General features: G+C 39.6%; 1 protein-coding gene across 10 annotated transcripts in view; it reads right to left on the bottom strand.

The window, feature by feature from the left end:
• The window catches only part of FANCC (FA complementation group C), a 226,300-nt gene that overhangs the window by 46,889 nt on the left and 151,590 nt on the right, over window positions 1-27,821 (bottom strand). For all 10 annotated transcript variants that reach the window (XR_008656597.2, XR_010120015.1, XM_055271845.2 and 7 more), the window contains one exon: window positions 9,436-9,600. Coding sequence is in view for 8 of the 10 variants with exons in the window: in XM_055271845.2 (XP_055127820.1) it covers window positions 9,436-9,600 (165 nt within the window). In the remaining 2 variants the exon portion in view is untranslated. The remainder of the gene's footprint in view (window positions 1-9,435; window positions 9,601-27,821) is intronic.

The following is a 27,821-nucleotide window of genomic DNA, read 5'->3' as shown; positions in this document are numbered from 1 at the left end:
TTAGGTGACAGCCTGATCTAAGCAATGCATCATAATTCAGACAAAAGTTGCCATCATCATCATCTGCATGTGCAGAGCAGCTCACTTCTCAAAAGGCAGCCACCAACAAGCAGAAGAAATGTCCAAACCCAAACACACCAGAATGTCTGGCAATTACACGTCAATATCAGCAGATTTTTATTAGAAAAGTAAAGTTTTCTGTGACTAAATTTGTGACTGTATCTTTTTTTTTTTTTTTGAGAAGGAGTCTTGCTCTGTTGCCCAGGCTGGAGTGCAGTGGCACGACCTCGGCTCACTGCAAGCTCTGCCTCCCAGGTTCACGCCATTCTCCTGCCTCAGCCTCCTGAGTAGCTAGGACTACAAGCACCTGCCACTTCGCCCGGCTAACTTTTTTAATGTTTTTAGTAGAGACAGGGTTTCACCATGTTAGCCAGGATGGTCTCGATCTCCTGACCTCGTGATCTGCCCACCTCAGCCTCCCAAAGTGCTAGGATTACAGGCGTGAGCCACTGCGCCCGGCCTCTGACCGTATCTTATTAAGGTTAAAAAAACAGGATGCGGCCGGGCACAGTGTCTCAGGCCTGTAGTCTCAGCACTTTGGGAGGTCGAGGAGGGTGGTTTGCTTGAGTCCAGGAGTTCAAGACCAGCCTGGGCAACATGGCAAAACCCAGTCTCTAACAGAAATACAAAATAATTAGCAAGGCATGGTGGCACATGCCTGTAGTCCCAGTCACTCAGGAGGCTGAGGTGAAACAATCACCTGAGCCTGGGAGGTTGAGGTTACAGTGAGCCATGACTGTACCACTGCACCCTAGCCTGGGTGACAGAGTGAGACCCTGTCTCAAAAAAAAGGTGTGAGGAAGTCTCTCAGTTTCAATCATGGATAAACAATATTAATAGAAATGGGAGTTTTAGTTACTGCTAATTCTTTGCCACCTTTCTGTCCTTGGTATTATGCTGACTTTTCTTTGTTTAAACACTCACCTATATGATTTGACAACATTTAAATCTGGATTTTTCTTAGATCTAAGTTGAAAAAAACATAAACCCAGTATCTTGATTGTAGGTCGGCCCTTTCTCGTAATTTACGTTTTCATTTCCAGAGGTCTCATTTTCCTGATTTGTAAAATGGCTAGAGCAATGCTGAGGGTATTCAAAAGAATCTGTGGCTCCTCAAGAGTAATTCTAGTTAGGCTCCTTTTTTGGGGTAACTTGATATGCAAGAGCATAACAGATGGGTAAACTAAATAAATACATAAATTAGTCAAGAAGCATAAACTAGGTTCTTCTGATAGATAATGAATTGTTTTCTTATTAAGCATTGTTGGAAGCCATATTAGCTCTTTCAGCAATGGGAATTAAGCTTACATCTGGTTTTAGTTCAGCGATTCTTTTGTTAGGGGGAAAAATATGAGTTTGCAAAAACCTAATACTACACATTGTCAAAAATAATACAATTACTAGAGTCAATAATGGTAACAGTAATATGCTAACAGTTTGTGGGGTTTTCTTTTTTTTTTTTTTTTGAGACAGAGTTTTGCTCTTGTCACCCAGGCTAGAGTGCAATGGCACGATCTCGGCTCACTGCAACCTCTGCCTCCCGGCTTCAAGCAATTCTCCTGCCTCAGCCTCCTGAGTAGCTGGGACTACAGGCACCCGCCACCACACCTGGCTAATTTTTGTATTTTTAGTAGAGATGGGATTTTACCATGTTGGCCAGGCTGGTCTTAAATTCCTGACCTCAGGTGATCCACCCGCCTCAGCCTTCCAAAGTGCTGCGATTACAGGTGTGAGCCACCGTGCCTGGCCACTAACAGTTATTTTTATTTTTCAGAGACAGGGTCTTGCTACATTGTCCAGGCTGGACTTGAACTCCTGGCCTCAAAGTGATTCTCCTGCTTGGGCCTCCTGAGTAGCTGGAATTACAGGTGTGTGCTACTGTGCCTGACTTTTTATTTTTTATTTTTATTTTTTAAAGCCTATAGCACCCGCTACTCCCCAGGCCCAACCCCCCTCAGCTTCTGAGATCAGGCAAGACTGGGCACATTTAGGGTGGAGTGGCTGTAGACGCCAATGGTTATGGGGTATTTACTGTGGATACCAGGCATTGTGCTAAGAATATTACAGTCATTCAACCCATTTAAATCTTAGTGTAAGTATTTGTCCTAGTTTGTAAGTTTATTTCTGTTATCCCACTATACTTATAAAAGGGATCTCTTTTAACTCTCAGAAGTGGCATGGTCTAGAATTTAAATCATATGGCCACCCTATTTAACACTCAGAGCCACCCCTGAGCTGCGAGTGTTAGAGTGGTCAGAGACTGGTATGTCAGTCACTCCCACTACTAGGAGCTGTTTTTACTCACAGAGTGCTTCTCACACTCACTGCGTGGATTTTCTTCCTCCACACAAGCCAATGCTCCCAACTCTCTAGACACCAACTGAGTGTCCAGTGATTCAATTCTGACACCACCTGGCATTAGCACACACCCCACAGGTTAAGGGCTCAGTCCCACGAGACTGCCCCCACTTCAGATGCCAATCACAGGTCTGGGCCTCTCATTCTTCTGACCAACTAGCTATAAAATCAGAGGTTCCAATGATCCTCTCCTCAGGTTTAATAATTTGCTAGAATGGCTCACAGAACTCAGGAAGACACTTTACTTGCCATTACCAATTTATTCTGAAAGATAAAACTCAGGAACAGCCACATGGAAGAGATGCATAGGGCCAGGCGTGGGGGAAGGTTCAGAGCTTCCGGGCCCTCTCCAGGCACGTCACCTTCCCGGCACCTGGATGTGACCACCAACCTGGAAGCTATTTGAACTCCGCAGTTTAGGTTTTTTATGGAGGTCTCACATTGTAAGCACGACTGATTAAATCGCTGGCCAGTAGTGATCAGGTCGAACTCTGGGGGTCAGGTGTGGTTGGTTCCTCTGGCTACCAGCCCCCCTCCTGAGGCTATCTGGGGGCCCACCAGGAGTCACTTCATTAGCCTACACTCAGGTGTAGTGAAAAGGGACTTATGAATAATAACAGATGTTCTTCTCACCTCATCACTCATGAAATTCCAAGGGTTTTAGGAGCCTGGATGAAGACCAAAAGCACATTTCTTATTATATCACGAGATCACCGTCATGCCTTCATTCTTTTTTTCACTTGTTCACTGTCTCATTCATTCAGGCATATAGAACAAATTCTCCATCCAGTCTTCAAGCTTCTCAGTATTTTTGAAGCAGTGGATTCGGATGACCTCAGAGGACATGTCATGCTGAATTACTTATACTCCAGACTTACAAAAGGACCTCAGCAGCCCGCCCAGGAAGGTTTTATGCAATCTGTAGCCTGCAGGTGCCTATGATGGCACCCCAGGGACAGACATGAGAAGTTGACATTTAGGCCAAGAAATTTAAAAGTTCCTCTAGGTTATCTAAACCATAAAGAGGGGCAAGCATCTGCTGTTTAAAAGACAGGCAGCCCATTGCTGAAAATATCTGACTGCATTTGGAAGCCAAGGCCAAAGACACCAGCCAGTTGTCAAACAGATGAAATTCCACTGGTGTACTGTGGTAAGCAAATAGTTGGAAGGCTAAACATGGGGTAGGGTGCATTGGTCAAAGAAAGTGTGTGGTTTCCAAATGACCACGCAGCATATCTGGGGAGGGGGTGCTGGGCGTGGCTGGTAATTTGCACTGATTGAATGGATCAGACTCGCTGTGTCAACATGTGGCTGGGATGTTCCGTCTACGGGAAAGTGTCCATGGAGAGACTCCAGCTCTTACGCCACTGCTTGGGGAACTTGCTGAGCTGAAGCCACAGGATTTGGACACACTGAAGACCACCCAGCACTTCTGGACAGTCTGTCCCTTATGGATTAGCAGACATAACTTTCCAAACCAAATAAATTTTATGAGTTGTTGAGGGAGAACGTGCTATCACAAGCAAAATTACAAGCAAGGGAGTGTGGGCCTGCTTGGGGAGCCGCTGCCCTCAGCGTCCCTGAGCACTGTGCTGGAGCAGGAGTAGCTGTTCTCTGAGCACGTCGCCTGGCCAGTGATTTCTCAAACAGCTTTTGGGGTTTCACAGAGGACCAGGGGTATTCACCTCCAAATTCCCTTTAATTCAGCTCTTGCTGAAAGAGTAAGGCTAGACACGGGGGTGGCTGAGACCATATTCTCCTGTGAAGTATATTCCTAGATAAATTACGAAGGGAGCTGCCACAGTGAAAGGCAAGAGCATTTTAGTTAAATATTCTTTGTAAGTATTTTGAAAAATCGCCGTGGAGAGTAAAAATGCCAGTTGGTGTGATCTGCGGTGGGGCCATGAAGCGTGTGCTCCATTGCGGGTGTTGGGCACTGTGAGGAAAGAATCAAGCGCCGCGCCACACGTTCACAGCACCCTTTACCCAGTATCTCACATAAGGACCAAACATAACGCTCGGACTCCTCAGGAAGCTCACTCCACTTACTGGGTGAATTTTGACAGAAGGTTTAGAGTAGGTAGAAAAAAGGCCATTTTATTTTTTTAGCCATGAAACCTGCATTTTGACCATTTTTCGAAATATCAAGTGACTTAATCTTCTATTTCTCTTTTTACATCTCACTTTCACAAAATCCTGGATTATAACCTTTCATATAAACTGAAATTAAAATATGTATCCTAATTTTTAAGAGTTATAGATTTAAAAAATGGAAATACTCTAAACTGTAAGAACAATGGTGGTTTTGAGCCTGTTTGTTTTCCAAACGCAACAACATAATGAAAATCTATTTGAAGATGGAGGAGAAGATCCATTTATGACAGTGAAAACATTCAAAACACAAATACAACAAAACATTAGGAACAAGAAATGTGTAAATCCAATGTGTGAAAAATATATACAACACTCCCTTCAGATCACAAAAGCTGAACAAATGGTAAAACGTATGTGTTCTTGAACAGGCGGACAGACAGCCTTAACATCATGAAAATGCCAGCTCTCTCAATAATCTATATACTTATAGGAGTCTTCCCCCAGCAACACTGGGTGTCTTCCCTGCAACTAGAAAAATTGGTTTCAAAGTTTATTTGGAATATAAGACAAGCAATGATAGCAAAACAAACTAAAAACAACCCTGGTAAAGAAGAGAAATCAAAGAGAATGATCCTTATTTTGTATTGAACAGTTGATGCCAGCACTAAAGCAGTGATACTGCCGTACGCACATACAAGAGACCACAGAACCAGAACAGAAGGTAACAAAACAGGCCTGACTGTGTGAGAACTGAGAATGTGACAAGGGAGCCAGCTAAGCCCGCAGGACTGTGCTCCAGAGGCGCACACCCTTTATCACACTCAAGAGGGCAGACATGCTTTACCACCTTTATTTCAACAAATGATTTCAAAACAAAAAACAAAGAGGGATTGAAAGAGACTTAAAAGAACCTATAAACCAAAGGCAATGTGTAGATTTGAACTCTGATTCTTTTTTTTTTTTTTGATTTGAACTCTGATTCTAACAAACCAACTGGAAGAAAAATTCTAAGACAATCAGGATAATTTAATTCCTGACTAGATACGTGATGCTGATAAGGAACTAATGTCAATTTTAAGATGTAATAATGGTATTGTAGTTTTGTTTTTTTAAAATGCATTGTATAGCAAGGAAGGGTCTACATATGTAACAATTCTCCAATTTCTCACTGAAAGTATTTAAATAAAGAATTGGGCCTGTCACAGTGGCTCATGCCTATAATACTAACATTTTGGGAGGCCAAGACAGGCGGACTCCTTGAGCCCAGGAGTTCAAGACCAGCCTAAGCAACATGGTGAAATGCCGTCTCTACCAAAAATACAAAAAATTAGCCAGGCATGGTAGCACACACCTGTGGTCCCAGCTACTCAGGAGGCTGAGGTGGGAGGATCGCCTGAGCCTGGGAGTTTGAGACTACAGTAAGCCAAGACCGCACCACTGCACTCCAGCCTATGTGACAGAGTGAGACTCCATCTCAAAAAAAAAAAAAAAAAAAATTGAAAACATAAATAGTATTAATAAAATGATTTAAAAACCACAGTATTCTTAACAAAATGTCAGGTTTATAAGCAGTAAGTATCATTTTAAAATCACATTGCATGTATACCTTGAATTCGGAAATGTGAATTCTTTGGATCTCATTATCTGAGACTGAGAGGGCTCTGCAAATTACACCACACAGTGGATTCACAGTGTTTTCAAACACTGCAGACAGAGCCACTCTGCAGTGGCTTGGAGTAACTTGGAGTCATGACTACAGCAGTAGCCAGAGGCCATGCAACAGTTTTCAAAGTGGGGTCCAAAGAACCCTTTCCAGAGAGGGAGGGAAGAACTGAGATGAGTTGAAAGAAAAAATGATTATTTAAAAAATTCTCATATTTTTCTTGGGCCTACATGGAAACATAAGAAGAAATAAGTACACTTTGTTGGGTTGTAGTAATATATATTTTTTAATTTTGAAAACTTTTCTAATTTTTAAATTTTACCTAAGTTATTTTAGATAATTTTATTAGATATATATTTTTATGTATATATACAGTGTATATTTTACTTATATATTTTAATACACATTTTAGATTGTTATTTTGGAATTTTACAATATTCTATTTGAAAAGTTACATTTATTTATAATGTATTTTCTTGTATTTAAGAATGGATCATTGGCTTTAAAAATGAGGATTAAAAGATTCAATTTCTCATCCTACAGCTGTTTCATCAAGAAAAGATGAAACTGGCCGGTGCAGTGGCTCATGCCTGTAATCCCAGCACTTTGGGAGGCCGAGGCAGGTGGATCACCTGAGGTCAGGAGTTCGAGACCAGCCTGACCAACATAGAGAGAACCCTGTCTCTACTAAAAATACAAAATTAGCCAGGCGTGGTGGTGCATGCCTGTAATCCCAGCTACTCGGGAGGCTGAGGCAGGAGAATTGCTTGAACCCGGAAGGCAGAGGTTGCAGTGAGCCGAGATCACGCCACTGTACTCCAGCCTGGGCAACAAGAGCGAAACTCTGTCTCAAAAAAGAAAAGAAAATAAAAGATGAAACTGACACATCAGAGAATTCTCTGACTCATGAGATGGAGAAATCTGCTCCAGAGAAAGTGGGTTAAACTGTAAATAAAGGCAAAAAATGTGAGGAAAGTTATTTTTCCCTTGCCTTTACAGATGTTAACGATTTACCTTATTGTGTCTTATGCAACAATATTTCAAATACTGTTATGGTGCAAGTTAACTGCCACATCCGTTTGAGACCAATCATTCAGAGTCTAAAGAAAAAAAATTAATTTAAATGCAGATGTGATAAATTAATATGTCACCAACAAAACTGTACTGCCTTACAATAGAATCTCTGGACTTACTGTATTGCTTGTAGTTGTCTGGTATTAGCACCAACTAAGCACGGAAGCTCTTTTTTATGAAAGTTGGCCACACACCCAAGTGGTAGGGAAATACTTAAAGTACTGAATAACTATTTTGAATCTCCTGGTTTTTCCTGGAACAACCGTGTTGACATTTGCACTGATAGCGCAAAAGCAACAGTGAGCAACACAGCTGCGTCTCAGTGGGAATCAGAGCGGAGACAGCCCTCACGCTACTCTTCACCACCACACACACACAGTCGAAACACTGCATTTTCACATACGAATGTTGATGAAGCAGTTTAACATACTGATTTCATTAAACTGTTGCCCTCAAGGATACTTTTAAAAAAGAATTCTGTATGGTGAAAAGGAAAGTGTGCATAAAGCACTTCTGCTTCATAACAAAAAACGACGGTTGCCTGGAGAAAAGCACTCCACTTGTACACCTGCACAACTCTTTCAGCGGTGGGCTCACCTGACCACTTTTTGTCATGGAAATTGACCTGAAAGAATGACTAGCAGACAGGCAGTGGTTAGTCACATTTTGGGATTAGGCACATACTTTCCCAATAATTAGCAAAGTGACTCAGTCCCCTAAGGAAAACGACTGACAGTGTTTGTAGCCCATGATAAATTTTAGCTTTTAAGCAGAAATTAGAATTTTGGAAAATCTATGTCCACCAACATAAGCTTGACAGCTTCCCAATACTTAAAGTCATTTCTGATGAGCTCCATGGTGGCAGTAATGACTATAGGTTTTGATGCTGCATAATGAAATATGTCAATGTTTGGAAGATATACATAACTCAATGAATGAAGATTTTCCAAATGAACCATGCATAATGCTACAAAATTATGTGTGTAGGCAAAAAAGACCCATTGAAAGTACAAGACAGACCAATGGGTTTTAATGTAACAGAGTATGGAAAGTTAACTGACATAATTTCAGATTCCACATTGCAACTACCCTTTAAAAAATGACCATTTTCAAATTTTGGTGAGCTATCAAAGCAGAATTATCCACAATGATCTGCAATGGCTACTAGAATATTCCCGCCTTTCCCAATTACTATCTATGTGGGGCTGGATTTTCTTCATACGCTTCAACCAAAACAACACGTCCCACCAGAAGCAGATATGAGAATTCAGCAGTCTTAGGGTAGAAAATGAGACTTGCAAAAATGTAAACACAATGCTGCTCTTGTCAAACATTTTTTGTTTTTGCCTTGGAAAAGAGCATTGTTTTTCATAAAAATATGCTATTTGTGTAACGTGTAATAAAACTTTTTTTTTAAGAAACACATTTTTAAAAATTTAGTTTCAAATATGATAAATATTAATAAGGGTTTAACAGATTTTTAAAACTCTTGGGAATGTATGAACACAAAGAAGGAAACAATAGTCGCTGGGGCCTACCTGAGCAAGGGTAGGAGGAGGGAGAGGAGCAGAAAAGGTAACTATTGGGAACTGAGCTTAATACCTGAGTGATGAAATAATGTGTACAATAAAACCCTATGACATGTGTTTACCTATGTAAAAAACCTTCACATGTACCCCCAAACCTAAAACGTTAAAAATAAAAAAAAAGATGCTTTGGGATCCTCAGTAATTTTTTTTTTTTTTTTTTTTTTTTTTGAGATGGAGTCTCGCTCTGTTGCCCAGGCCGGAGTGCAGTGGCACGATCTCAGCTCACTGCAATCTCCGCCACCCAGGTGGAAGTAATCCTCCTGACTCAGCCCCCCTAGTAGCTGGGATTACAAGCACACGCCACCATGCTTGGCTAATTTTTGTATTTTTAGTAGAGACGGGGTTTCACCATGTTGGCCAGGCTGGTCTCAAACTCCTGACCTCAGGTGATCCACCCGCCTTGGCCTCCCAAAGTGCTGGGATTACAGGTGTAAGCCACCAATAGCTGGCCGGGATACTCAGTAATTTTTAACAGTATAAAGGGTACTGAGACAAAAACGTTTGGACACTGCTGTCGTACAGTCTTTCCAACACACCACAGCCTTCTAAGAAAAGGAAAAACGACGCAGGATGACAAGAAATATGAACACCACTTACAGCAAAATGGCCTCATTTACAGCCTCAAAGAACTCTGGCTGGAGGATTTCCTGAGGTTCACGTCCGTGACAGATGAGCAGAGCCTCCACTAGGGGGTCAACATCTGGCAGGGTAATAAGTGGGACACAAACTCGTGACAGGGACGCCACTCGCTCAGGAGCCATTCTATGGAAGGGAAATAAGAAATAATCACTCAAATCTAAGAGCCACGCATAATTAAGCACATATAAAAACCTTCATGTTAAAAAGGTCAAGACAGATCACCTGTTTTGCCTCTAAATAAAGAGAATGACTCTAACACCATCGATGAACACTCCTCTTTTATCCAATTCTTTAGGAAGAAATCTTTTAGCTGCCATTGCTGTTTCAGTGTCATTCATGGTCAGGACTTTGTTCTTTATATCCACAGGCACTTAGTATGTCCAAAACACAACTCCTGAATTCCCTTCCCAATGTTCCCTTTCCCTAGTGCTATCTTGTTTGCTGAGGCCCAAATCCTGATTCCTCCCTTTCTCTCAGGCCCCTCATCTGATCCATCAGTGAATACGAGCAACACATCTGACCTCTTCTGAACACCTCCATCACTGCCCTCCTAAGTGGAGAGTAACCCACCATCACCTCCAGCCTGGGTGACGGAGTAGCCTCTGGACTTCGTGTTTCTGCACTCACTCCTATAGTTTAACATCAGAACAGTTCCAGCACCCCTTTAAAAATTCAGATCACAACACTTGTCTGCTCAAAGCTTTGCAATGGCTTCCCACCTCACGTAGAGAATAAGCAATGTCTTTCACTAGCCAGCAAGTCCTTCTATGGTGGGTCCCTGTCTGTTTCACTGGCTTCATCTCCTTCCACTCTTACCTTCGTCTTTTCTGCCTCTGACTGCCCCCAAAGTCCTGCTGTTCACTCTGCCTGAAATACATGATTAGCTCCCTGGTTGCAGCTCAAATGTCCCTTTGTTAAGTGAGGTCTTCTCTGATCATCCCATGTCACTATACTGTCTACCGTGTGTGGCAATTTAAATGTAAATTAAAATGAAATAAAATTAAAAATCCAGCTCCTCAACTGCACTAGTCACAGTTCAAATGCTCAACAGCTATAGGTGGCTGGCGGCTACAGTACCGAACAGTGCACTTTTACAGGATGTGCCTGGGACTGCATAAAGCGCCACTGGACACTCGAGCTTCAAGTGCCCTCTTACCCGTGCTTTACTTCTCTTCCTGGTACCTTTCACCACCTGACCTACACAGTATTCCCTTGTAGTACTCATGGTTAGCTTCCTCCTCTGAGGGCAGAAGCTCTACAATGGCATGCAGCTTCTCCTACTTTGCCCACCACTCTATTCCTAGCACCTAGGGATAACTCCTTACACACAGCACGTGCTCAACAAATCCATCTCCAGTGAATGATAAATAAAATGAAAGTTCTGGGTGGAGGCTATTCTAGGTATTTTCATATGTAATTGTAAATAGAGAAATTTAGTCTTGTGTTTTGTGAAACACAAATGGCACCACAGTATAGAGCATATAGCTGTTCCTCATTCTTAAAAACTTGCTGCCTGTTATTAAAACAAACATGTTCTGTAATTTAACAATGCCACTATCAGTAGGCATTGAGGCTGTTTCTGGTTTTTCACTATTCAGGCAGGGCTGTGGTGCTACCCTTGCCCATGCCTGTCTGTGCCCATGTGTGAGTACTTGCATATGAAATTGCCTTCCAAGGCCAGGGGTGGTGGCTCACACATGAAGTCCCAGCACTTTGAGAGGCTGAGGCAGGCAGATCGCTTGATCCCAGAAGTTAAAGATCAGCGTGGGTAACATGGAGAAACACCATCTCTACAAAAAATACAAAAATTAGCCGGGTATGGTGGCTTACGCCTGCAGTTGCAGCTACTCGAGGGGGCTGAGGTGGGAGGGTTGCTTGAGCCCAAGAGGTCAAGACTGCAGTGAGCTGTGTTCATACCACTGCACTCCAGCCTGGGAGACAGAGTGAGAACCTGTCTCAAAAAAAAAAAAAAAAAAAAAAAAAAAACTGCCTTGCAAAAGACCACACCAATTTACTTTTCTACCCTTTCCAATTATATCATTGTTTCTATTTCTTGCAAATTTAACGAACAAAAATTGCTATTTCTTTGCCTTAATTTGCATTTTCCTGATAACTTGTGAGACAGTAATTGTTACCCACTTGTATTTCCTCTTCAGAGAATTTGTTTACATATTTGTGTATCTTTGTCCTATTTGTTCATTTAATACCTACTTATTGATCCCCTACTGTAGTCAAGGCTCTGTTTGAGGTGTACGTGATACAGATGCAAAGATGACAAGGTCTCATCAGGGAGAGGAACAATATAATGCCAGATGATACTGAGTGTCATGCTGAAAAGTAAAGAATACTCAGAAGTGACAGAAATTTACCAAGAAGGTGACATGTGAGCAGAGCTCTGAAGGAAGTACATGAACAAGCACGTATATATCTGGGAGGAAAATATTGCGGACAGATGAAAAGCAAATGCAAAGGCCCTCAGCATCTGAAAATAGCAAGGGGACCAACGTGGCCACACCCAGTGAACCAGGGAGGATGGCAGAAAGGCTTCTGTAGATCACTGTAGGGGGCCTGCATATTCTTTTTTAAAAAACTTAGTTTTCATTTTTATGAAATTAATAAATGCAATTATATTTTTTGTTGAGACTGTTTACTTTTAAATTTTTGTTTCAATAGCTTGTGGGTAAAAGTAGTTTTTTGTTACATGGATGAATTGTATAGCGGTAAATTCTGAGATTTTAATGTACCCATCGCCCAAGTAGACTGCACCTAATGTGTAGTTTTTTTCACTGCCCCCCATCCCACCCTCCTCCCCTTTCTGAGTCTCTGAAGTCCATTATGTCACTCTGTATGCCAGCGATGTCCAATCTTTTTGGCTTCCTTCTTTTTGGAAAAAGAAGAATTGTCTCGTGTTACACACTAAATACACTAATACCAACAATAGTTGATGAGCTTAAAAAAATCGCAAAAAAACTCAATGTTTTAAGGAAGTTTACAGATTTGTGTTGGGCAGCATTCAAAGCTGTCCTGGGCCGCATGTAGCCCACCCGACACAGGTTCGACAAGCTCGTTGTATGTCTCTGTGTACTCATAGCTTAGCTCCCACTAATAAGTGAGAACATTAACAGTTTGTGATTTTCCACTCCTGTGTTACTTCACTTAAAATAATGGCCTCCAGCTCCATTCAAGTTGCTGCAAATGATATTATTTTGTTCCTTTTAATGGCTGAGTAGTGTATATACACCACATTTTCTTTATCCACTGATTGGTGGATGGGCACTTATGTTGGTTCCACATCTTTGCAATTGTGAACTGTGCTGCTATAAAAATACACATGCAAGTTTGTTTTTTGTTTTTTTATATAAAGACATCTTTTCCTTTGGGTATATAGCCAGTAGTGTAATTGCTGGATCAAATAGTAGATCTACTTTTAGCTTTTTAAGGAATCTCCATACTGTTTTCCATAGAGGTTGCACTAATTTATATTCCCACCAGCAGGTATAAGTGTTCTCTTTTCCCCACATCCATGCCAACATCTATTGTTTTTCGACTTTTTAAAAATGGCCATTCTTGCAGGAGTAAGGTAATATCTCATTGTGGTTTTAATTTGCATTTCCCTGATGATTCGTGATGTTGAGCATTTTTTCATATGCTTGGCCATTTGTACATCTTCTTTTAAGAAATAGCTATCATGTCCTTTGCCCACTGTTTGATGGGATTGCTTTTTTCTTGCTGATTTGAGTTCCTTGTAGGTTCTGAATACTAGTCCTTTGTCAGATGCATCGTTTGCAATATTTTCTCCCACTCTGTTGGTTGTCTGTTTACTCTGCTGATTATTTCTTTGATGTAACTACTTTAAATAGTCAAATAGTTATTCAAAGTTAATCAAAATAGTAGCTTTTGAATGGGCATTCCTATCCCCATTTTCTGATGTCCAGAAATAACTACTTTCAACCCTAATTAATTCTTTAGTACTTCAATGTGTTGTCTGTTGTTCAATACAAACTATAACATCAAATCTGTAGTAGGAGGGCTGGGTGTAGTGGCTCATGCCTGTAATCCCAGCACTTTGGGAGGCCGAGGAGGGCAGATCACCTGAGGTCAGGAGTTCGAGACCAGCCTGATCAATATGGTGAAACCCCATGTCTACTAAAAATACAAAAATTAACCAGGCGTGGTGGTGGGCACCTGTAGTCCCAGCTACTCAGGAGGCTGAGACAGGAGGATTGCTTGAATCCAGGAGGCGGAGATTGCAGTGAGCCGACGTCGCGCCACTGCATTCCAGCCGGGGTGACAGAGCAAGACTCTGTCTCAAAAAAAAAAAAAAAAAAATTGTAGTGGGAAATCCATCAGATTACGGAGAAAAGAGAACTCCAGGATGTTTCTGATAGGAACATAAATAAATAAGCACAAACACTTTGGAGAACAACTGGTAGCAACGTGCTACCATTTCTTCTTAAAGGTTAGGGAGACAAACAGGACTGTTTGTAAAAGGTAGATTCAATCTTGCTGTGAATTTGTACAGAAATGAATAAATGATGATTTACAGAATGGAATGCTATATGGCAGTTTAAATGAATAAGCTAGACCTACATTATCTGCATGCATAAATCTCAAAAGTTGAATGAAGAAAGCAAGTTGCATAAAGATATCCACAATACGCCATCCTTATGTAAAGTTTTAAAGCACAGCAAAATGTGAAGTAAAAGTGTTAAAACATGGCAGGAAGAATCTATACCAACTTCTTGGGCATGCTTGCTCCAGCGGGGAGAAAAAAGAAATGGAATAGGAGAAGGATGCTTCAGCTCTAATTGAAACTTTTTCTTAAAAATATCAAATATAAATATTAATAAAATGTTAGCACTGTAAAACCTGGGCAATGGGCACACAGTTTTTCCATGACGTAAGTGTTTTATAATTAAACTTTAAAAAAACTAAAATACAATGTTAACTAGTAATACTAAAAATGAAAATATTCATGCTAGGTGTGGTGGCTTATGTCTGCAATCCCAGAACTTTGGGAGGTTAAGGTGGGTGGATTGCTTGAGCCCAGGAGTTTGAGACTAGCCTGGGCAACATGGTGAAACCCTGCCTCTACAAAAAAATACAAAAATTAACTGGGTATGGTGGCACATGCCTGTAGTCCCAGCCACTCGGGAGGCTGAGGTGGGAGGATGGCTTGAGTCCAGGAGGTGGAGGTTGGGGTGAGCTGAGATCATGCCACTGCATTCTGGCCTGGGCAACAAAGCGAGACCCTGTCAAAAAAAGAAAGGAAAGAGAGAGAGAGAGAAAAGACAGAGGGGAGGGGATGGGAAGGGATGGGAGGGGATGGGAGGGGAGGGGAGGAAAAGGGGAGGGGAAGGAAGGGGAGACAAGGGTAGGGGAGGGGAGGGGGAGGAAGGAAGGAAGGGATGGAGGGAGGAAGGGAGGAAAAAGAAAATATTCATAATAAAGGAGTTACTTCCTGCCTCAGGTTCTTATTTCCGAAATACAAAGTAGCTCACATTAAAAAATAATCATCCTTAATCAGTCTTAAATTGCTTAGTATTTATTTCCCTCTGGAGTATTTTTTCCCCTCTATTTACATCTTTTTTGCACTCTTCCCATTATTTGATTGTACTAGTCTCTTTTCAGGGTATTTCTATAGAATTATTTGTGCTTTTCATTTTCTCACCCTTGGACAGAAGACAGGCAGTTCACAAAGGTTTTTAAAGTGTCCTGGGCCACAATTAAAAGACTCTGCTTGATGGTATCAGCTGAAACAATCTTCTTTTCTCTTTCTTTCTTTTTTGAGACAGGGTCTTGCTCTGTCACCCAGGCTAGAGTGCAGTGGTGCAATCTCGGCTCACTGCAACCTCGACCTCCCCAGGCTCAAGCGATGCTCCCACCTCAGCCTCCCTAGTAGCTGGGATTACAGGTGCTTGCCACCATACCTGGCTAATTTTTGGGTTTTTTTGTTGTAGAGATGGGGTTTCTCCATGTTGCCCAAGCTGGTCTCAAACTCCTGAGTTCAGGCAATCCTCCCACCCTGGCCTCCCAAATTGCTGGGATTACAGGAGTGAGCCACTGTGCCAGGGCTGAAACCACTCTTATGGATTAAAAACTTGCCTTTGTGCCAGATTGTGCCACTTTGGAAGAGGTTTATTCTCTAGTTTATAATTGGTTTTTGATGTTGTTGTTGTTGTTGTTAAGAATGCTTGTTTTTCAAAAGGATTATGAACAAATTCCCTGGCACAGAGTGAAGTCCACTGAAGGATGTCCATGCTGGCATCCCAGCTGGCAGGAGTAGCAAGGCTAAAATGGGAATTAATTTAGTTAGCAGTTCAGGATATTCCTAGTCAAAGCAAAGCTATGATACAATCAGTAAAATTCTTAACTGAATTTACTAAGAATATGGGATGCCTGTGCTAGTAGAGTGCTCCCTGTAAACCAACACATCTGATACATTCCTAATTTGCTCTACTGAATGATGTTTAGAATCTTTTCTTTGAAGAATTCTATAATTCAACCAGAAAAATTTTTCCAGGTACTTTTCTGAATGTGTTGAGCCCTTATATATAGTTTTAAAGGTAATTCAATCTCTTGAACTGAGTTCATTTATACCTATCAGAAGACTGAATTTAAAAAGCAATTTGATGCTTAACATGCTTTTTGAGCCTTCTTAGGAGCTTTTGTGTTCACCATTCATAAAATTTTAACTTGGATTCTTAAAAGCTTGTTTGAGAACCAAAACTTTTTAAGTCCACAGTTCTCCAGTGAATTATAAATTCTGCCAAGTGTATTCTCCTATCTCAAGTAGAAGTCGGTTTAATGAAATCAGGTAACAGAATGGCACTGTGATAACATTTGCAAAACAGCTGTCAACCACACTGCAGCTATTATAATTTTTGCTGTCATTAATAACAATTAAAGTAGGTATCATAATACCACATAACTTTCTAATACATATCTGAAGCTCTCTGTCCACTTTTAAGATTTACAAATCGAAACAATTAAATCAGAACACAGCATAACAGGCAAACTACTTTCTGGTATATGCTTAAAGTCAGGAGAGTCCCATCCACCTATGAATCTAAGTTTCTAATTCCTTTCCTTTCACAAATATGACTTCAAATTTCAAAGCAGCCAAGAGCTCCCAAACTTAAGCACCATATAAACAATGCTATGCTGTTTTTCTGTGTTTTTTTTTCCTTCTAGAAGGCGTCTACGCATTTATTTTTTCTAATTTTTAGCACTTGAGTGTCTAAAGTTCATTTCCAAAGATTCAAAAAGTCTCAGAAAATACAGAAATTGATCTCATAATTTCAGATGCACAGATCGCCAGAGGAACAAAAAAAGTGGGAAAATTAGCTTACTTTCTTTTTGCATTATTTTTAGAGGCCTGATAAATGGTGTTGTCATAAGGCTTTAAATAGAGTTTCACTTGCCACCAAGTAAAGTCAACAATTCAGTGACAGAATGTTTAAATTCTATCCTATTCTTTGCTACAAACCATCTAGAAGGAGCAACATTCTGAGCATCGTCAGCTTATCCTGTAGCCCTATGGTTTGGGGCAGATGGTTTGGGGCAGATGGTTTGGAAGCTACAATACAACCACACAGGAAGGATGTTCCCAGCAGTATATAGTTACCGTCTAGCCTTCTGCAGTTGAATTCTTGTGCAGAAATTATTTGGAAGTGCTGCTCTGGCAACCAGTCAAGACCTAATGCTTAGTGTAATTCAATCTGGAAAGTGTTGCGTAACTCTCCACTTGAACTTGGATCTCCACACTCTGACAAACTTCAGACCAAAAGAGGAGCCATGAAAGCTGTGTGCACCTTGAAGTTCTTGGGAAGGTTATCAGTTGGCCTGCCCGAATTTTGGTATACCCAAGAGCTACCTGTCTTTATGAGATTTTTAAATTTTTCAGGAAAATTATCCTGGATCATTTCCAGCCTAATCAGAAGATACAATCTGCAGCCATGAACTGCAGTACTTGATAAATGTCCCCAGCACCACAGTCTTTCTACCCACTCAGTCCCCAGTAATAATCTCTGACTCTTCTCATTTCCTCTTTTCAGATGAGAGAAAAGTTGCGCTTAGAGATCTTTTAGGGAGGAAGATTGATGAGTCAGGCTGGAGACCTGCTTGCCTATTTGAGACGCTACACGAGTGATGCACACAGGCAACTGTCAGGGCTACTTTCAATTGTACAAACATCCATCCCGCCCTAACTCTATGCAATATATTCTGCTAGGCTATGTGCAAAGTATACACCTTCACACACATCCCCACATACCTCTTCCTCTACCAGCCCACCCACTAAGCTCATATATTCCAAAAATTTAAGATATTTACAACCCATGCTAAATGTGTCTTTTTGTTAACAACTTAGATGATGGACTCAAAAAACACATTAATTAATTTTAGATCTAAAACCATCTTGGTGGTAAGAGAACGATGATAAAGCACTATGGAAGGTAAACGTTGAAAGGATATCTGCCACTTAAGAAAGTGGTAGAGAACAGGAAGAACAATTTAGAAAAGGTGAATATTTGAGGAGAAAAGACAAACTTCACATATAATAGATCACTATGGGTAGTTTGGCAAAAAATTACCTTTATGAGAATTTACTATTATCAAGAATACAGCAAAAATATTAACAATTTATAGGAATTCATCAACAAAAATAAAAACTGTAAATAAAATTCTATCATGTCACCATACAGTATTCAGATTGTTACTAGGGATTGATATGTAGTTATGGGAACTGCTTCTAAAGAAGTAGTGTAGAGCAGCATTTCTTGAACTTCCAGAGAGTACTGTTCTGGACAGATGTTTTAAAAAACTCATATTTCTTGGTCTCTCCCCGAGGGATGTTGATGCTGCTGATTGGTAGGGCCACACTTTGAGTAGCTCTGGTGTAGAACTGCTACACATCCTGAGGACTGAAAGGCAAAACCTATGAAGAATGGTAACTCTCATAATCTAGTCAAGAGAAAATAAGATGAAAATGTAATCTAAGAGACTGCATCAAGCAATGAACTAAGGACACGGATATCCTAGCATTCATGCTATACTTCCAACTCCTAGAAATGATGGAAGAATTTTTTTTTACCTTTTTTTTAATTATACTTCAAGTTCTAGGGTACACATGCAGAACGTGCAGGTTTGTTACGTATGTATACATGTGCCATGTTGGTTTGCTGCACCCATTACCTCATCATTTATATTGGGTATTTCTCCTAATGCTATCCCTCCCCTTGCCCCCCACCCCCCAACAGGCCCCAGGCTGTGATGTTCCCCACCCTGTGTCCAAGTGTTCTCATTGTTCAATTCCTACCTATGAGTGAGAACATGTGGTGTTTGGTTTTCTGTCCTTGTGAGAGTTTGCTCAGAATGATGGTTTCCAGCTACATCCATGTCCGTGCAAAGGACATGAACTCATCCTTTTTTATGGCTGCATAGCATTCCATGGTGTATATGTGCCACATTTTCTTAATCCAGTCTATTATTGATGGACATTTGGGTTCATTCCAAGTCTTTGCTATTGTGAATAGTGCCGCAATAAACATGTGTGCATGTGTCTTTATAGTAGCATGATTTATAATCCTTTGGGTATATACCCAGTAATGGGATAGCTGGATCAAATGGTATTTCTAGTTCTAGATCCTTGAGGAATCGCCACACTGTCTTCCACAATGGTTGAACTAGTTTACACTCCCATCAACAGTGCAAAAGCATTCCTATTTCTCCACATCCTCTCCAGCATCTGTTATTTCCTGACTTTTTAATGATTGCCCTTCTAACTGGTGTGAGATGGTATGTCATTGTGGTTTTGATTTGCATTTCTCTGATGACCAGTGATGATGAGCATTTTTTCATGTGTCTGTTGGCTGCATAAATGTCTTCTTTTGAGAAGTGTCTGTTCATATTTTTTGCCCACTTTTTGATGGGGTTGTTTGTTTTCTTCCTGTAAATTTGTTTAAGCTCTTTGTAGATTCTGGATATTAGCCCTTTGTCAGATGGGTAGATTGCAAAAATTTTCTCCCATTCTGTAGGTTGCCTGTTCACTCTGATGGTAGTTTCTTTTGCTGTGCAGAAGCTCTTTAGTTTAATTAGATCCCATTTGTCTATTTTGGCTTTTGTTGCCATTGCTTTTGGTGTTTTAGTCATGAAGTCCTTGTCCATGCCTAGGTCCTGAATGGTATTGCCTAGGTTTTCTTCTAGGGTTTTTATGGTTTTAGGTCTAACATTTAAGTCTTTAATCCACCTTGAATTAATTTTTATATAAGGTGTAAGGAAGGGATCCAGTTTCAGCTTTCTACATATGGCTAGCCAGTTTTCCCAGCACCATTTATTAAATAGGGAGTCCTTTCCCCATTTCTTGTTTCTGTCAGGTTTGTCAAAGATCGGATGGTTGCAGATGTGTGGTGTTATTTCTGAGGCCTCTGTTCTGTTCCATTGGTCTGTATCTCTGTTTTGATACCAGTACCATGCTGTTTTGGTTACTGTAGACTTGTAGTATAGTTTGAAGTCAGGTAGCATGATGCCTCCAGCTTTGTTCTTTTTGCTTAGGATTGTCTTGGCAATGTGGGCTCTTTTTTGGTTCCACATGAACTTCAAAGTAGTTTTTTCCAATTCTGTGAAGAAAGTCATTGGTAGCTTGATGGGGATGGCATTGAATCTATAAATTACCTTGGGCAGTATGGCCATTTTGATGATATTGATTCTTCCTACCCATGAGCATGGAATGTTCTTCCATTTGTTTGTGTCTTCTGTTATTTCTTTGAGCAGTGGTTTGTAGTTCTCCTTGAAGAGGTCCTTCACATCCCTTGTAAGTTGTATTCCTAGGTATTTTATTCTCTTTGTAGCAATTGTCAGTGGGAGTTCACTCATGATCTGGCTGTTTGTCTGTTATTGGTGTATAGGAATGCTTGTGATTTCTGCACATTGATTTTGTATCCTGAGACTTTGCTGAAGTTGCTTATCAGCTTAAGGAGATTTTGGGCTGAGACAATGGGGTTTTCTAAATATACAATCATGTCAATGATGGAAGAGTTTTTACAATTAAATATATAATACCGTAAAATGGGGGCTTTTGGTGACCCATGAATTCTGAGAAAAGCTTGATGGTAGGTAGGTGGGATCTTTTTGAAGGAAAATACCACAGCCCTAAAAGCTTGCAAGAGAGGACTACTATAAAAGAGTTACTTTGGGGGTGAATTAAGGAACAGGGGGCAGCCTGACAGCCAGCTGCCAGGGCCTTATACACTCTTTCTTCTTATCCACTGTCTTTAGGCAAGAGATAACAGAAATGTCCTGACTCCAACAGGAAGGAGGAAGGAGGCCTAGAAGGAGAAGCCAGCCCCAAATGGCTATCAACCTCCAGGAAATATGGGAGTCCTCTAAGGCCCAGAATACAATTTACTGGCAACCTCAATCAACACTACCTCTTGATCTTCCCATAATTATTGGAAGCTACAGTAAACAGAGCACTCACAGAGAGACTAACAAGGAATCCCAAATTCCAGGAAGACCAAATTGTTCTGCAAAGTGGTTGTGCCTATTTATGTTCCCATCAGCAACCTCCTAAAGCTCACCATAACCTAATGGATGTCTAACTGATGTTGCAGTTTACACTTTCCTGAAAATCCACAGAAAACCTCATAGACCAGTTTTAAACTGTGGTGAAAAACACATTAACATAAAATTTACCATTTTAAACATTTTTAAGTATACAGTACAGTAGTGTTAACTATATGTCCTTATGTGCAACAGATCTCTAAAACTTTCATATCTTGCAAAACTAAAACTTTATACCCATTGAACAACAACTCCCATTTCCCTCTTTCTCCCATCCCAAGGTAACCACTATTCTACTTTCTGCTTCTTTTCTTTTTTTTTTTTTTTTGAGACAGAATCTTGCTCTGTCACCCAGGCTGGAGTGCAATGGCACGATCTCAACTCACTGCAACCTCCACTTCCCAGGTTCAAGTGATTCCCCCGCCTCAGCCTCCTAGGTAGCCAGGACTACAGGCACCGGCCACCACACCCGGCTAATTTTTGTATTTTTATTAGAGATGGAGTTTCGCCGTGCTGGCCAGGCTGGTCTCAAACTCCTACCTCCGGTGATCTGCCTGCCTCGGCCTCCCAAGGTGCTGGGATTACAGGTGTGAGCCACTGCACCTGCCCATAGCTTCTGTTTCTACAACTTTGACTACTTTAGATACCACACATAAGTGTAAGTAATCATGCAGTATTTGCCTTCTGTCACTAGTTTACTTCACTTTGCATAATGTCCTTAAGTTTCATCCACACTGTAGCATATGACAGGACTTCTTTTCTAAGGTGGAATAATCTTCCAATGTGTATATATACCATATTTTCTTTACTCATTCATCCGCTGATGGACATATAGGTTACTTCCACCTCTTGGCTCTTGTAAATAATGCTCAATGAATGTGGGTGTGCAAATATCTCTTAGAGATCTTGTTCCCAATTATTTGGAAATATACACAAATATGGGATTGCTGGATCATTTGGTAATTCTATTTTTAATTTTTTAAGGAAACTCCATACTGTTTTCCATAGTGACTGCACTAGTTTAACATTCCTACCAACAGTGTACAAGGGTTCCAAGTACTCCACATCCTCATCAACATTTGTCATTTTCTCTTTCTTCTTTTGATAGTGGCCATTCTCATAGGTGTGAACTGGTATCTTATTATGGTTCTGATTATCATGTCCCTGATAACTGGTGATGTTGGGCATCTTTTCATATGCTTGTTGGTCATTTGTATATATTCTTTGGAGAAATGTCTATTCAAGTCTTTGACCTATTTTTAAACTGGATTATTTTGCTGTTGTTGAATTGCAGGAGTTCTCTGTATATTCTGGATATTAACCACTTATCCAGATATAAGGTTTGAAAATATTTTCTCCCATTACATAGGCTACTTTTTAATCTGTTGATTGCTTCCTTTGTTGCACAGACACTTAAAAATTTCATGCAGTCCTACTTGTCTATTTTTGCTTTTCTTGCCTGTGCTTTTGGTGTCATATCCAAGAAATCATCGCCAAGTCCAATGCCATGACACTTTTCTCCTATAGTTTCAGGTCTTATGTTTAGGTCTTTAATCTATTTTCAGTTAGTTTTTATATATAATGAAAGATAAGGGTTCAAATTCGTTTTCTGAATGTGTACATCCAGTTTTCCCAACACCAATTATTGAAGAGACAATCTTTTCCCAATCTTGTAGACAGGGTACCCTTGTCAAAGACCATTTGATCATATATGTGAAGCCTTATTTCTGGGCTCTCTATTCTGTTTTATTGGTCAATATGTCTGCCTTTACGCCAGTACCACACTGTTTTGATTACTGTGGCTTTGTAATATGCTTTGAAAAAAGGAAGTATGAGGCTTCCACCTTGTTTTTCTTTCTCAAAATTGTTTTGGTTACTTGGGGTACTTTGAGATTCTATATACATTAAAGGATTCTTTTTCTATTTCTGTAAAAAAAATAAAAACGAAACGCCACTGACATTTTGATAGAAATAACACTGGAACATGGAGATTGCTTTGGGTAGTATGGACATTTAAAATACTAAGTATAGGCTCGATGCAGTGACTCACACCTGTAATCCCAGCACTTTGGGAGGCTGAGGCAAGTGGATCACCTGAGGTCAGGAGTTCGAGACCAGCATGACCAACACGGAGAAAGCCCATCTCTACTAAAAATACAAAATCATCTGAACATGGTGGCATGCACCTGTAATCCCAGCTACTTGGGAGGCTGAGGCAGGAGAATCACTTGAATCTGGGAGGCGGAGGTTAAAGTGAGCTGAGATCGCACCATTGCACGCCAGCCTGGGCAACAAGAGCGAAACTCCATCTCAAAACAAAAACAAAAAAACAAAAAGCCCCCAAAAAACTAACCATACCCATCTATGAACATGGGATATCTTTTTATTTATGTCTTATTTAATTTCTTTTAGCAGTGTATAGTTTTCACCATGCAAATCTTTCACCTCCTTAGTGGCTTATTCCTAAATATTTTCTTCTTTTTGGTGCTATTGTAAGCAGGATTGTTTTTAAACTTCCTTTTTGGGTTGTTCTTATTAATGTATGGAAATGCAACTGGTTTTGTGTGTTGATTTTGTATACTGCAACTTTGTTGAATTAGTTTATTAGTTCTAACAATTTTTTTTGTGTGAAATCTTTAAGGATTATTAACATATAAAATCATGTCATCTGTGAACAGAGACAATTTTATTCCTTCCTTTCCAATTTGGATGGAAAGAATTTGGAGCATCTGTTGACTTTTATTTCTTTTTCTTGCCTAATTCCTCTGACAAGGACTTCTGATACTATATTAAATACAAGTGGTAAGAGAGGATGAAGATATCCTTGCCTTGTTCCTGATCTCGGAGGGAAAACATTCCCTTTTTCACCACTGAGTATGATGTTAGCTATGGATTTTTCAAATATGGCCTTTACTACATTGAGGTCATTTCCTTCTATTCCTAATTTGTTGAATGTTTTACCATAAGTGAGTGTTTTGTCATATGCTATTTCTGCATTAAGATGATCCATGTGGTTTTTGTTCATCATTTTATTAATATGGTGCATTAATGTGATTTTTGTATGTTGAGCCATCCTTGTATTCAAGGAATAATTTTCATTCAGTCATGGTGTTTATACCTAACTTTTTAACGTATTGTTGAATTCCCTTTTTGCTGAGAATCCTTCCATCATGATTCATGAAGGATATTAGTCTGTTTTCTTGTAGTTTCATTGCCTGATTTTCGTGCCAGGGTAATGCTTGCTCACAAAATGAGTTTGGAAATGTCCCCTCTTCTTCAATATTTTGGAAGACTTTAAGAAAGACTGGTGTTAATTCCTTTTTAAATGTCTAATAGAATTCTCCAGTGAAGCCAGGTTTTTTCTTTGTTGGAAGGTTCTGAATAACCAATTCAATCTCTTTACTAGTTGTAGGTCTGTTCAGATGTTTTTATTTCTTCATTATTCAGTTGTGTAGGCTGTATATTTTTAGACATTTATTTATTCTAGGTTATTCAATTTGTTGGTATATAATTGTTCATAGTAGTCTCAATCTTTTTAATTTTTGTGGCATCAGTTTTCATTTCTATTCTTTGATTCCTGATTTTTGCTATTAAGTCTTCTCTTTTTTTCTTAGTCTAAGGAATTGTCAATTTTGCTGATCTTTACAAAACCCCAACTCTTAGTTTTGTTTTTTTCTATTCTCTATTTATTTCTGTTCTAATCTTTATTAGTCTCTCCCTTCTAACTTGAGGTTTAGTTTGTTCTTTTTCTAGTTGCTTGAGGTGTAAAGTTAGGTTTCTGATTTGAGATCCTTCTTATTTTTTTTTTCTTCCTTCAAAAGCATGTACTTTCTTCTTTTTTAATGTAGGCATTCACCACTATAAACTTCCTGCTTAGAACTGCTTTTGCTGCATCCCATAGGTTGTGATATGTTGGGTTTTCATTTTCATTTGTCTCAAGTTATTTTCTGTTTCTTGTAATTTGTTCTTTGACCCACTGGTTGTTTAAGAGTGGGTTGATTTCCACATATTTGTGCATTTTCCAGTTTTCCTTTTGTTATTGATTTCTATTCCCTTGTGGTCAGAAAAAAATAGTTACTATGATTTCAGTCTTCTTAAATTTGTTAAGACTTGTTCTGTGGCCTAATGTGGTCTTTCCTACAGAATGTTCTATATGTGCTTGAGAAGAGTGTATATTCTGCTGTTATTCGGTAGAATGTTCTCTGTATGTCTATTAAGTCCAATTGGTCTATAGCATTATTCAAGTTCTGTTTTCTTATTGGTCTTCAGTCTGGTTAATCAATCTGTTATTAAAAGTGTACTGGTGAAGTCTATTATTATTGTGTTACTGTCTCTTCCCCCCTTCAATTCTATTGGTATTTGCTTTATATATTTGGATGCTCTGTTAAGTGCATATATTATTGTAATTGTTGTATCTCCTGAATTGACTCTTTTATTATTACATGATCTTTTTCTTTGTCTCTTTTGATAGTTTTCTGATATAAGTATGGCTATGCCTGCTCTATTTTGGTTGCCATTTGCATGATATCTATTTTTCCATCTTTTCATTTTCAGCCTATGTATCTCAAGTGAGTTTCTTGTAGCTAGAATTTAGTTGATCTTGTTTTCTGATCTATTTTGCTACTCCACGTCTTTTGAATGGGGGTTTAACTCATGTTCACCTAAAGTAATTACTGAGAGAGAAGGACTTACTATTGCCATTTTGTTGTTTTCCATATACCTTGTAGTTATTCTGTTCACGATTTTCTCTTATTCCCTTCCTTTGGGTTTCATTGATTTTTTTCATAGTGACATGCTTTGATTTCCTTCTCATTTTCCATTATGCATCTCCTACAGGTATTTTCTTGTTGTTACCATGGGCATTACATTAAACATTTTAGAGTTATAACAACCTAACGAGATAACTTCAATCACATACTAAAACTCTACTCATTTACATTTCCCTCCCCAGTTTATGTTATCAATATCACAAATTACATCCTTTTCTATTTTGTATCTATCAACACAGTTTAATAGTTATTTTTATGCTTTTATCTTTTAAGTTCTATACCAGAATTAAAAAGTGATTTATGTACACTCAGCCCTCTATATCTATGGGTTCTGTATCCATGGATTCAACTAAATCATGGATCAAAAATATAGTATTTGCAGGAAGTAGAACCCAAAGATTGACCGTTTGTATCTGTAAGTTCCATACAGTTTACTGTGGGACTGGAGCATCTATAGATTTTGGTATGCGTGGGAAGTCCTGGAACCAATCCTCTCTGGATACCGAGGGACAACTGTACTATACAAACAGTATTATAAGATTTTGTGTTTGTCTGTATATTTACATTTATCAGAAGGCTTTATATTTTTGCACGCTTTCATGTTGCTGTCTAATATTCTTTCATTTCAACTTGAAGGACTCCCTTTAGCAATTCTTGTAAGGCAGGTCTAGTGGTGATGAACTCCTTCAGCTTTTGTTTATCTGGGAATGTCTTTTTTTCTTCATTTTTTGAAGGATGATTTAGCCCAGATGCAGTATTCTTGGTTGGAAGGGTTTTTTGTTTTGTTTTGTTTCCTCCCTGGCTCTTTGAATGTATCATCCACTCCTTTCTGGCCTGTAATATTTCTGCTGAGAAATCCACTGATAATCTTCTGGAACCTTCCTTGTACATGACAAGTCACTTTTTTCTTGCTGCTTTCAAGATTATATCTTTAACTTCTGACAATTCGATTTTTGTGTATGTTGTTGTAGGCCTCTTTGGGTTCATTCTTTGGAGTCCGTTGAACTTCTGAAATCAGGATATTCAATTCCTTCCTAATATTTGAGCAGTTTTCACCATTATTTCTTCAAATAAGTTCTCTGCCCCTTTCTCTCTTATTCTAGGACTCCCAAAATGTGTGTGTTGTTCCATTTGATGTTGTTCCACAAGTGTCTTAGGCTTTCTTGACGTTCCTTCATTCTTTTTTCTTTTTGTTTCTCTGACTTAATAATTTCAAATGATTTGTGTTTAAGTTTTCTGACCCTTCTGTTTGATCAAGTCTACTGCTGAACCCCGCTAGTAAGTTTTTCAATTCACTTATTGTGGTTCTTTAGCTCCAGAATATCTGTTTGGTTCTTTTCTAGTTTCTATCTCTCTGTTGATATTCTCATTTTGCTCATGTATTGTTTTCCTGATTTCATTTAGTTGTTTATCTGTGTTCTCTTGTAGTGCCTTGAGATCCCTTAAGACAATTATTTCAAATTCTTTGTCAGGTAATGCATAGATCTGTGTTTCTTTAGGGTCTGTTTCTGTAGATTTATTTTCATCCTTTGATTATGCCACGTTTCCCTGGTTTACTTTGTGTCTTGTTATTTTTGTTGTATTTTGTACATTTAAAGAAACATCCACTTCTCTCAGTCTTTATCGACTGACATGGTACAATGGAAGGCTTTCACCAATGGACCCGGCTGGAGATTCTGGAGGTCCCTCAAACCTTTTCCAGGGATATATCTTCTCTGGGCTCATGCATGTGATTTCCAAATTAGAGGGCTTTACTGGTTTTTCAAGAGCTCCTAATCTCCCCCTCCCTCTAGTGTCCGTTTGTGGTATTGCAGATTCTCCAGTGCTGCAACAAGCTGCTGAGCTCTGTTGTTCCAAAGTACGCCATTTCTGTCAGTGCTGTGAGTCAGGCAAGACAGATATCAGTCCCTCCAGTAGGCCCCTGAGAAGCCAAGGGCTTCTCTTCCCCTCCCAAAGAACAGGTCATGAGCTAGGTGCTTTCTCCCAATTCTGTTGAGCTATGCCAGCCTCCAT

Source organism: Symphalangus syndactylus, chromosome 3 (assembly GCF_028878055.3).
Source record: "Symphalangus syndactylus isolate Jambi chromosome 3, NHGRI_mSymSyn1-v2.1_pri, whole genome shotgun sequence".
NCBI classification, from domain to species: Eukaryota; Metazoa; Chordata; class Mammalia; order Primates; family Hylobatidae; genus Symphalangus; species Symphalangus syndactylus.
This window is presented reverse-complemented; position numbering and strand designations above follow the sequence as displayed.